Genomic DNA, 12,111 nt, shown 5'->3' with positions numbered 1-12,111 from the left:
GTAGCCTGCATTCCTCGGCGAGCGCCGCCGGAACCCGCTCTCCGAACGCGGTCGCCTCTTTTGTTGATGCGTGCTCTCCGTCGTGCTGCCGCGAGAATCCGGCACGGGTAAACGGCCCGATTCACCGCCGTGCTCGCGGTGTGGGAGCGGCAGCGCGGTGTCGGGTTGGCAGAGGCTTGGGCAGAAGGACCGCAGCGCGATCGGTGACTTGTTTTCTGGGAGCTGGCGTGTAGGGCATCGCAGACAAGAAACAGCGATGCTTTGGTCTGGTTACGTAAAGTGCCGGCACCCATCAGTGAGGCTCTCGGTGTTTTTCCACCCTCCGTCCAAAATCCTTGCAGCTGAAAGCGCAGGGAGAGGCAAGCGTTTTCTTTCCGGAGAGCTCGTTAATACGCTCAGTGCAGTTCACGGCTCGGAGCTGTTGGTAGGACGCTGGAAATGAAAGGGTCGGCGTCTGGCCCACCTGGCTGGAAATCAGGAGACGGATTTACAAACCGGGGAGGTTTTAGCTCAGCGTATGTTTACCTCCTGCTTGAAATATGTGGTAATGTTGCCCTAATTATGCGTATTTGTGTCGGCAAGACACAAACATAGGTAAAAGCTGAGCTGTTTTGCACAGCATCACAGCAACCATCCTGCTTTATGGCAAGCAGGGATGGCATTTCTCAGATAACGGCTTGCTCCCAGGTGCTTCAAAATAGCACTTTATTTTGAAAAGCGTGAAGAAAAGTATTCTCAGAAGTGCACTGAAAGTTTGGGAAGAAACATTGCCAATAGGGATCCTAATCCCTAGTGATTATTGGGTGCGTGGTTGCAGTCTGATAGGTGAGTGGTTTGTCTGTTGTTGGAAAATGCTCGGTTATGGATGTGTAGTCCAGAAATCTGTTTTCTTTCCAAACTTCTCAAGAGGCTCCCAGGTGCTATTGTACGAGCCTTTCCCTTGGTTTACATTGTGGTCCCAAAAAATACTTGGCATACGTGTTTTAAAACACACTCATTTGTAAAGTTTTGAACTTAGAAGACTGAAAAATAATGTGGAATTTCATTAATTAGGATGTGCTAATGCTTGAAAAGCATTATTTTTTCCTTTCTGAAGAGCAGAAGTAGGAAGTACGTGCAATACTGAATCGGTAAAGATTTTACTTTCCCTGCCCAAAACATCTTTAAATACTCCTCTTCAGATCAAATGACAGGAGGACATTTGTAAGACCCACTGTTTGCAGAGAAAACAGGACACGTTTTTATGTGAAACTCGAATTGTCTATTATGTATTGCTTGTCTGACTTTGAAAGTTACCATCTAGGATTTAGAGCTTGCACTGGTAGGTGATGGGCAGAGATGCTGATGTCTGCTCCTAAACACGGTTCTTTTCTTTTCCCTTTAAGTGATTGGATGGATGATAGTTTTCCGGAGCACTGAGTTGCTGAAATGTTTTGCTGTTTGAGAGTTGTGAGAAGGTAAGAAATGTTCCTGACTTAATTTGTGTATGTTCAAGCTTGCTTATGATTTGCATGTATGCAAAATTGATGGGCTGTTTTTTTGTTGTTGTTGTTTACTTAATGCTTATTTCATTGGCTCTTTCATCTGTGAAGCTTGAGGTTATCAGCACAGTTGAAAATCCCTGAAATCTGTATGCTTGTTCTCAAGTGAGTAGTCAAAAAGGCTGTAGACAAAGCAAGGGCTTTAGAATTGCTTAGCTATGAGGAAATGATATTCTAAACCTGAATATGGTATCCAGTCTATTACTGAGTTATTGAAGCTCAGAGTTTAAAAATGTGTGACTATATTTGTAGTAGCGAGCTTAATTTAACAAAGTTTATCAGTGCCAGAACTATAAGCTGAAAGTTAAATTTGGGAGAGATGCGAAGAAAAATGAAAACAGAGCTGATGGCAATTATTCAATCCATAAATTAAATCTACCCTGGAGCGTGATTGCACAATGTGTGCTGGTAGAGATTGTGTTTCATATCTTTCATGGTGTGGGATGGCTGTCCTCAAAGTAGTTGTGACCTTGATTTTAATGCAAAGCCTTTCTCTGCTCTTTAAATCAGAATGAAGCTATTGGAATAATTTATTGCTGTTTCTACAAGAAGCCATAGGCATCTCTCTTGCATTTTCTCTCTCTACATCCATTTTAATTAATTAATTTTGTCACTTTGCTTGAAGGATGCCTCAGAGTTGTGTCTTTCACCTTCAGTGAGTGAATTCACCCTTCTGTCACGCAGACTAATTTTGGCCTTTGAGCGTTTCTCTTTTAAGCAAGTTCAAAATAGACTTTTGGCTGGAATCCTGAGCCTTCCTACTAGCACGACAGCGTTGTTTAGATACAAAACGAGGAAACTGAAGTTGTCCATGTTTGGCCATTTTGCTTGTATGCAATACCAGATGGAAGTGATGAATAGTTTTCCAGGTACACTGGAGCTTTTTTCCTAACTACTGAGAGCAGTGTGCAGGATAGCTGGAGAATGGATATGGGAAATCGCATGCAAGCAAGATGAAGAGAGAAACAAACCCCCTTCTTTCTCTTGGTAGCTGCACCTAGTAGGAAGTGGATTTCTTACATGGCTGTTAATCAGAAGCTGCCATCACATAGATATCTCATTGGATTTACTTGGTTTTTTTTTTTCCTTTGCTGGAAAGAGAATTTAATCTTTGTATCCACTTTCTGCAAAAGAAAAATATGCAGAGAACTGCTGTTTTTCCCTCAGTGAGGCAATTGGTTTTGTATTTCTGGATCCAAGTAGCAATGCATATGAAGTGGGCTTTTCATCCAGGGTGCTCTGCTTTCTTTCTTGCCAAGGCAGATGCAGTTTTTTTCTTTGTCAATGAGCAACTGTGACACTTTCTTCTTGTTAAGAGCTTTTGCACTCCATAAAAGCAGGACATTACTGTAGTACTTCACTACTTCAGTTCTTCCTGATATTGTGAATAAGAAGATGATGGCTACTTTGGTTTAACCTGGCAGACAGCTCAGCACCACGCAGCCCATGACTTGCTCTCTTCCAGTGGGATGGGGGGGCAGAAAAGGCAAAACTGGTAAGCTGAGATACAGGCAGTTTAATAGGAGAGAAAAGGAGGATAAAATTTTAATAAAAGAGTATAAACAAATAATGCAGAATGCAATTGCTAACCCCCCTGCTGCCCAATGGCCAGCCAGTACCCAATTAGTGACAGTCTCCTGGCATACTCAGCCCTGTTTTGTTGTTCAGCATGGCACCATATGGTGTGGAATATCCCTGTGGCCAATTTGGGTCAGCTGTCTTGCTTCTGTTCCCTCCCAGCTCCTCGTGCACCTCCAGGCTCCTCACTGGCAGGGCAGTACCTGCCAAGAAGCTGAAATGTCCTTGACTGCTGAGCAGCAACTAAAACATGAGTGTATTATTGACATTATTCTCATCCTAGAGCCAAAACAATGAACCATGCCAGCAGCTAGGATGAAAATTAACTCTACTCAAATGGATACCAGGACAATTTCCACCCAGCGTTCCATATAATTTACATCATGTCTTTTGATGTGTGTGTGCAGATATCGTTCCCATAGGCTGTGGGCCATTCCCCTAAAATGTCCACAGAGTTCATTTAGTCTATAACTTTGGGCGTCACCTGTCATGACAGTTCTTCAGGGTAAGAGAGATGGTGTGTGGGGAAAAAAACATTCCTCTGCTCAGGAGGGAGATTATAGTGGGTGCACACCATATGCTACTCTGGGATTTTTACCTGCATGACCTTGGAGAGGATATGTGGAAATGGAATGGAAAATCTACTTTGGCCATAGGGACAGGGATGTGTGGATTGTGAGGACACGCAAACTCAGAAGGGGGTTCTTCCAAGAAAACGACTGCTCCAGTTTTCAGGAGGCAGTTCCTCAGGCAGATTAGATGTGCTGATCTTAGTTCTTACGTTAATGAAGAGGCTTTTAATTCCCATTAGAGTGTAGAGTGTAAGGCCCTAGTGGTCAACAGCAGGCAGTGTTGTGCCCAAGAGTTGTGCTGCTGAGGAGCATATAAATAACCAGCTGATGAGTTGGGCTGCTAGGATTGAAATTGCTTGGATAGATCTGAACTGGCAATAGAAAGGTGAATTACTTTTAGCCCAATGGGCCCACGGGCACCTCAGGCCATCAAGGAGGAGATGCAGTGTATAGGTGGGCTCGAGATGAAAGGGTAGACTTGACCACGGACACTATTGCACAGAAGATGAATATGAGTATGAAATGTGTGCTTTGGTAAAGGAATCCAAGTGGATAATGCTTGTCCATTATGGAGGACAATGGCTGAAATAGAAACCTGGGAAGGCCTGGTGTGGGTTGATTATATGACACTCTTGCAAACCTGCCACAAGTGCCATGTACTCAGCATGCAGCAATCCAGCACCATGCATCCTCCCTACTTAGCTAAAGGACTGTTAGAACAGGTGAAGCCCAAAGATGGGCAAAACAAGATCAGTGGAGTTTTAGAGAGATGGCTTGTAGTCTATGGGAATTATACTGTGCATGTGTATCAGAAGGCAAGAAGGGTGATAGTAACTATTTGGAATATATGGTAAAATGTGGGATCTGAGTATGATGTTAATGATATGGAGTAAGGGGTGGATATTGTCCTGTTTTCAGCTGGAATAGAGTTGATTCTCTTTATAGTGTTTAGAATGATGCTAAGTTTTGGCTCTGGGAGAAAAACAGCATTGATAACATAGTGATATTTTACTTGTTGCTGTGCAATGCTCCACAGAGCCAAGGACATTTCAGCTTCACATGCTGTCCTGCCAGCAATGGGTCTGGGGGGTGCAAGGAGCTGGGAGGGGACACAGCTGGGGCAGTTCACCTAAACTGGCCATAGAGATGGCACTTTGGTGTGGTGCTGAACTGCAGAACTGGGACAGGTTGTCTGGACTGGGTCACTGCTCAGAAACTGACTTAGTATCAGCCATCAGATAGTGAACACTTGCATTGTGCACCACTTATTCTTGGTGTTTTGTTGTTTTTTTCCTTCCTGGTCCTTTAAACTCTCTTTATATCAGCCCACGGGTTTTACCTTCTTTTGATTCTATCCCCCATCCCGCTTGGTGGGAATTGAGTGAAAGGCTGTGTGGTGCTGAGCTGTCTGCTGGGTTAAAACACAGCACATAGTAAAGAGTGTAATTATTAATAGTTTCCAAGAGATGGTTCCCAAAGAACGGAGATGACGGCAATACAGAATACAAATACCAGATTAGTCTCACAAGCAGTAATTTTAACATAGGTCAATGTTATACAGTAACAGTGTGAGATGGTAAACAGCCCAAGAGGGAGCACAGACAGCAAGTGTTCCATAATGCAAGTGTGAGAACGAGCACGACAGCTCTGAGAGTAAAAGGATCAATGTTGTCACCAACAACTATTAAATTAATGTAATGCTTATTACAATTTTGTTTCAACAGGCTCTTGTCAGATCTTTTGTTACCTCAACCTCCCTATTAGGCTCCCAAAGTGGTTTAACCCAGCAGTGAGCTCAGCACCGTGCAGCTGTTTACTTTGTCCCCCCGCAGTGAGGTGGGGTAGAGGATCAGAAAAAGGGAGGACTTGTGGGTTGAGATAATGACAGTTAATGGGACAGAAAAGGGAAAGAAAATAGTAACGGTAGAAGAACGTACAGAACAAGTGATGCAGTTGTTCACTGACCAATGCCCACGGGTCTCTGAGCAGCAGTTTCCCAGTTTTATAGTTCAGCACAACACAGTATGGTATGCAATAACCTCTTAGCAAGTTTGGGTTAGATGTCCTGTTTCTGTCCCCTCCTAGCTATCTGTGCACAGCCTTTCCCAGCCCCTTTTTTTCAGGACAGCATGAGGAGCTGAAATATCCTATGCACAGAACTATACCAGCTACTAGGAAGGAAATTAATTCAGCTAGGATAGGATACGAGGACACTTGTCTTGGAGTCTTTCTCAGATGCTACCAGCAAAGAGGTAGAAATTTTTACCTGTATTAAATGATGTAATTTTATCTTCCATTTAATCTACACTCTGAAGAATTGTCTTCAGTCAAAACAGTTGGAAATTTCATCAGTCTTCTTACATTACAAGTTTTCCTTCCCACTTTTCTACGAAAACTTTTCCTGTTTTCAGCAAACTGACTTTTAAGACCTGCTAGTTAAATATTTGCCTTCCTCTTAGAGGCAGAAACCATTAGCTTTAACTGCTTTCACATTTCTAATTGAATAGTTGGAAAGGTTGACTGAAGAAAGGTAAAGTAAGGGTCATAGCATCTGCTTGACAACTCAACTGTTGTCATTTAACGTTTCCCCATACGAGAGAGATTGCTTTGTGTCTGAGCAAAGATTTAGGGCTGTGGGGGTATTTTTTAAATTAACAAGAGCAATCAGAAAATAGTCTCACGTATTTCCGTGTCCAGGATTATTATTTGCTATAGGATGCTGAGTGAATAGCTCTTTGTACAAATGGTCTTGCTTACTATTATTATTACATATCACATAGTTACTGTTTTACGTGAATTGGAAACAGCTTCCTCTCTTTCTTGCCTTATCTTTTCTTACTGGGGTTTGTAGTCCTCCTAATGGGTGGTATTGTGAGGAATGAAACAGTACTGTGTTGCTTAATAGAGCAGAATCCCTACCCTTTTGAGCTGCAAACTAAATGAATGTTAATCACACAGGGAATGATTGGCCAGTTGAATTTGTTAAATCAGGTAAGGGAGAAGTATTACTAAATATTTACACTGCCTATTCCTGTATTTTCATATATACAGTAGTTAACATGCTGCTTGGGTGTCAGCTTTGAGTCATGGTAGAAAATAGTGGTGGTCTTCAGTTCAGGACTTTTTGATTCCATTTTAGTCTTCAATTACACAAGTAAGCTCTTTGCAGAACAGTTGTTTAATTTACACTTAGCAAATATATCCAATCTTAAGTATTTTCTCTACTTCTAAAACTCAACTTTTCTTTCGATTCTTACTTGAAACAGTCATCTTTTTATCCGCTGAAATTCCTCTTTGTCTTTGTTTTCTTCTCTTTCCACAAAGATCAAAGGACAAAAAAAGTGCTGTCATCTTTTACTAGCTGCCTTTAAAAGGGTATTTTTGGGAAATGAGATTGAATTTGTTTCTGAATTGGCTGTTGTCTGACCATATGGTCCTCAAATGCAGAACTTTTTCGATTATTTCTGAGTAAACTTTAATACTCTTTGGTACTGCTTGGAAAAAAAATGGGAAGGCTGTGGAGGTTCAAAAGTATATAAGGATTGGTTTTTAGCAGCAGCTTCAGGAATGTCTGCAAAAAGTACCACTGAAGGCAATCTTTATCATTCTAGCTACATGACTGGGAAATTAGCACTTGAGCCTACTTTAGAGGAAAATGTTATTGTACTTAGATATCTTTAATCAGCCATTAGCATCCACTGTGTCTGGAACCTATTAGGTTTGCTCTGTATTAATACAGGATGGTGAGTCCCAAGGGTAAAAAAAATCCAGCCCTCAGACTTCTAATAACACTTTTAAATGATTATATTTGCAACTGAGAATGTTTACCCCATTCTGTTACTTTCTAATGTAATTTATATCAGCTTGTCATGTGGTTGATGGCATCATACATAAACATTTTATTACTTTCTTAGGTTATGTCTGGAGAAGATATTGTTACAATGCATTATCCAGTCAAGAACTTTGTCAGGAGCTGATGCCATCCATGCTCTCAAACCTTTCTACTTTGCTGTGCATCCAGATTTCTTTGGCCAGCATCCCAAAGAGAGGGTAAAAATCTTGCAGTGGGCTTTCTTTGTAAATGTGACATGTGTCAAAGATGAGAGTGATCTGATTTCTGTGCTGTTGGAGTGGAGAAAGCACTGGGGCTGAAAATAGTTGTCACAAAAGAGCAAAAGGTGCATTGTTTCTTTAAGGCATCTATCATCTATTCTTGTTAAAAATAAACTCTTTTTTTTTTTTAATTTACAAGTTATATTTTCTGTTTAGTTGTGATGAAAATATGAAATTCTTCCAGTCTGATTTATAATACTTAGTGCTTGAAAGGCAGTACATTACGTTTGAAATCAATTGATTTTTTTTTTTAAGCTCAAGAGCCTTAAAAATAAAGTTTGTGCAGGAATGTACAAGTATGTACATCATGCAGTGAATTCGTGCAAGATAATATTCATTTTTGTTGAAAATATGAACTGTATGACTATTCAGTAAGAGCAGCTGGCAGATGGTAAAAACAAATTCTATGTGTGAGATTGAAGAGGTTTAGATGAGAACTGGCCACATTTGTAATTCTTTTTTTTCTTCTTTCTTTTTAACAGGCAGTAAATGAAAACTCTCTGAAGAGGTTAAATGGCTACTTGGAGAATCTACAGAAACCAGGATTTCACTCCTTTAAGCCAACTCAGCTTACCTTTTATGTAAGAGAAAGAGAACCAAACTCTTCTAATGTTCAAGAATCCTTCAGTACTTCAGGTGCTTTTATATCATGCAGAATGTATCTTCCTGTATTAAAAGTCTTTAAGAAAGGCCGTTCCTTAACCATGTGCAGTCACAATGACTTTTCAACTATAAAATTCAATGACTTTCAAACCATGAAAATGTGTATTAGATGAGACCAGCTAAGACTATCTCAAGTAGTTAAACAATTTGAGCTTTAAAAAGCATTGAAAGAATGAGAATTTGAGGTTGAGATCAAGTGACAGTATGATAAAGTGGAAAACAGTTATAGTTGTTGTGCTTTTAGTACCACTATTTGTGTTTAACTAGAACTACAGCAAGGTCCTTGTTTTTATTGAAGGCATTGTGTAGTACACAGTATCAGAGCGCTTATAGGATCAGCAGGAATTTATTCTGAAATCAGAAGCTCTGTGTTAATAACTGATATGAATTTGCTGCATGGACTCTTAGCTTTGAGACTACAGATGATATTGCCACGTTTCAAATACAGGTTTTGATTAATTTTGTTTTCTATATTTATCTCTGCTGGATCAGTATGCCGATAATAATTTCTACCGATGTGCACCTTTGCTTTAGTTCTTGTCTGAGAGAAATGTGAAAGCATTTAAAGCAGTGTCAATTAAATAATGCTAATTTTGTGCAACTTGTCTTTTGCAGGGTTTCGAGCGGTTAGTTTTACTTTACACACCCGAGATCTCCTGAGCACAGTATTAGATATTCTCAACTCCTGCAGTTTATCTACAGAGCATATTCAGAGCTTGAGTGTGAACTCTCAGCCCCATAAGGAGGCAAAAAGGACGCTGAACAGACCTATCAAATGGGATAAGACTTACTATTCATTTACTGGATTCAAGGATCCTGAGGAAGAACTTGACCAAGCCCAAAGAGTGGAAACAACTTTAACGTATGTAAGGCTTTTATTTGATTGGTTTTTTTTGTAAGATAATAATACACGAAAGGAGGTAATACATGAAAATTAAGATTGGAATGTTTTAAGTTGCCAGATGTCATAGTACTGTGCTTCTAATGTGTTGTTTGGGGTACCAGCCTTAAATTAAAGCAATTATAAATGCTGAACTTGCATTAAATGCATAACAAGTTAGAAGTTAGCTGTTTATAAACTGTTTACATGTGCTGATTTTGAGAACAAACTAAGAATGCTGTCTCAGAAACCCTTTTTATAACAGTGACACTTAATTCAATTTGAAATAAATTTAGCATTGCAACAGCAGCATCTTCAGAGCAAAACATATCCGTTATCCTACATAGCATTTCCCAAGGAAAACTGCTGTGCTTATGCTACTGTAAAGCAGTTAATCAAGAATTACCAGGTAGACAATGTTTTTTAGTTATTTTTACTACATTTACAAGGAGCGACGCAAACAGTTATGTATTAACAGTCTTGTTTCAATACCTAGCCATTTGGCACTGGGCCTCCTCTTTTGTTCAGGTTTGTATTTTTTTTCCCCTTAGGGTTCTGTATAAGGCTAAATTAAAGAGTAACTTTCTCCTACAAATAGAATGGTTTATTTATTCAAAGCCTTAGAAATGCTCTGCGAGTTGCATTGTGCTGCTTGTGATTACTGGAAAAAGAACAGTAAAACTTTGACCCGTGTAATCTGTGTTCATCCCAGCTCTGTAAGAGTTGTGTAAGTTGGCCCTTTAGTATCACCTCCTTTATTTGATGATCTACGAGGATCGTTTTGGGTTTTGTTTGTTTATTTAAGATATATGACTGGGGATTTCATTCATTAAAGCTCTAAGTTCTGAAACTGCTCTCCTAAACAAATAGCACTGATCTGCTGTTTGCCACTTTTCACAACTCTCAAAATCTAATTGTTGTAACACTGTCAAAGTGATTTGTTTAATTTGATTGCCTAGTCCCCAGAACAAGAACCATGACATTTTCTTTCCTTAATATTTTAAGGGGAAGTGTTTAGCTGTTTCAGCTTCTGTCCTCTATTTTAAAAAGACCTTTTTTTTCTTCTAACTCAAATTCTTACCGCTAACATCTTATTTTGGTTAGATTACTGTTTGCATGAGAGAAAATACAGCATTCTACTTTTTTTTTTTTTTTTTTTAGATCCTGGTTGGATGATAACGAAGCAAGTGCAGTTATAAAGCTGAAGAAGAGTTTGCCACTTAGGGAAGAACTAGAACGCTTAAAGTTTGAGCTCTCTCGTCAACTCCAGCTCTCAGATATCAGGTAATAAATTACATCCGTTGTATCTGCACGAAGGCAGTCAAAGCAAGTGTGTAATGTCATGCCACGAGCTTTAAAGGCTGATTTCAACAAAACAGCTGTGTCTCATGTATAATAATATTATTGCACTGGGTAAGACTTCTCCAGAAGATTTCCAGTGGGCCAAAAGTTTCCTGGTACAGTCTACTCAAAAAAAGCTAACATTTGTAACTCAAGTGTAGACTTATTGGTGGGTTTTTTTGTTTGTTTGTTTTTTTGAGGGGTTATTAGTCTTCCATTATTCAGAAATGAATTCAAGTACAGGAACCTGAAAAATAAGGATGTTAATAGAAGGTTGCTGCTTGTCATCCTCTGGTCTAATGCTGATGTTTAGAGGTTTGAAAAATGAAGAATGAAATTGTTAGCTTTATTCCATGAGTATGTTTAGGATGGCCGAGGAGACTATAGAATCTGTAAGCCACCTTTTTATATCCCCCTCTAGTGCTACTGAAAGTCAAAATGGTATTGCTAGGCAACAGTAGGCAGTTATTAGAATGACATACAATGGACTGAATTGCATTTTAAGTGCTATGGTGCAGTGCCAAGTGCTCCATCCCAAAGAGTGTTTTTTTTCTAGTCACGGATTTCTCTAAATGAGATGTAGTGGTCTGATCAAAGCCAGCAACTAAGTACACAGGTCAGTCCCTCTCTTATATCCACCAGTATGATTGGAGGAAGACAATAGGAAGAGCAAAAGCGAGATCCTGTGGATCAGTATAAAAGTTTAACAAGTGGAATGAAACAAAGCTGTGTGTGCAAGCAAACCAAAATAAGGAATTAATTCATAGAGACATCAACATTCCTAATGGTTTCTTGAGATGACAAACACCATAACTACTAATGTCTCTGTCTTCTCCTCCTTTTCCTGAGCTTTTATTACTGAGCACAATATCATATGGTCTTGGAATATCCCTTTGGTCAGTTGGGATCAGCTGGCTTTGTCCTCTCCGAAAGTCTTGCCCATCCTTAGCATACTTGCTGATGGGGGCGAGAGTGGAAAAAAGAAGGAGAACCTCAGAGCTGTGTCAGCACTATGCAGTAACAGCCAAAACATCAGCATGCTGTCAACAGTTTAAAAAAATAAAAATTAAAAAATAGGACTACTGTGAAGAAAATTAAGTCAATTCCAGCCAAACCCGGTACGACATGGGAATACCAGTTTCCCATTTTTCAACAGTCAGAGGTTTGGCAGAAGATTAAGAACATTTTTTTAATATATCCTGGGACAACTATGATCTAAGCTCTTCCTGAAATGTAATTAATAGCTTTGCTATGTTTGTGATGGAAGAGATGTCAAAATTACATTTAGTAAAGTTCCCACTGTAAAACCTGGCTACTATATGGTTTAACAAAGGTATTATTATAGAAACAAAGATTTTTCCACTGTAAAATATGATAAAAAAGCAACTTACCACTAAAAATCATAGGTTTTTGAGCTAGGACA

The 12,111-nt window shown here is 39.6% G+C and overlaps 1 protein-coding gene across 1 annotated transcript in view; it reads left to right on the top strand.

The window, feature by feature from the left end:
- Positions 1 to 30: 30 nt before the first annotated feature.
- TCAIM (T cell activation inhibitor, mitochondrial) overlaps positions 31 to 12,111 on the top strand; it is a 22,455-nt gene continuing 10,374 nt past the window's right edge. Inside the window, exons 1-6 of the mRNA XM_003207211.4 lie at positions 31 to 107; positions 1,386 to 1,457; positions 7,606 to 7,741; positions 8,287 to 8,440; positions 9,083 to 9,329; positions 10,509 to 10,631. Of these exons, the coding sequence (XP_003207259.1) occupies positions 1,429 to 1,457; positions 7,606 to 7,741; positions 8,287 to 8,440; positions 9,083 to 9,329; positions 10,509 to 10,631 (689 nt within the window). The 5' untranslated portion in view covers positions 31 to 107; positions 1,386 to 1,428. The remainder of the gene's footprint in view (positions 108 to 1,385; positions 1,458 to 7,605; positions 7,742 to 8,286; positions 8,441 to 9,082; positions 9,330 to 10,508; positions 10,632 to 12,111) is intronic.

This window comes from Meleagris gallopavo, chromosome 6 (genome assembly GCF_000146605.3).
Source record: "Meleagris gallopavo isolate NT-WF06-2002-E0010 breed Aviagen turkey brand Nicholas breeding stock chromosome 6, Turkey_5.1, whole genome shotgun sequence".
In the NCBI taxonomy this organism is placed as follows: Eukaryota; Metazoa; Chordata; class Aves; order Galliformes; family Phasianidae; genus Meleagris; species Meleagris gallopavo.
The sequence above is the reverse complement of the archived record's forward strand: the minus strand, read 5'-3'. Positions and strand labels throughout refer to the sequence as shown.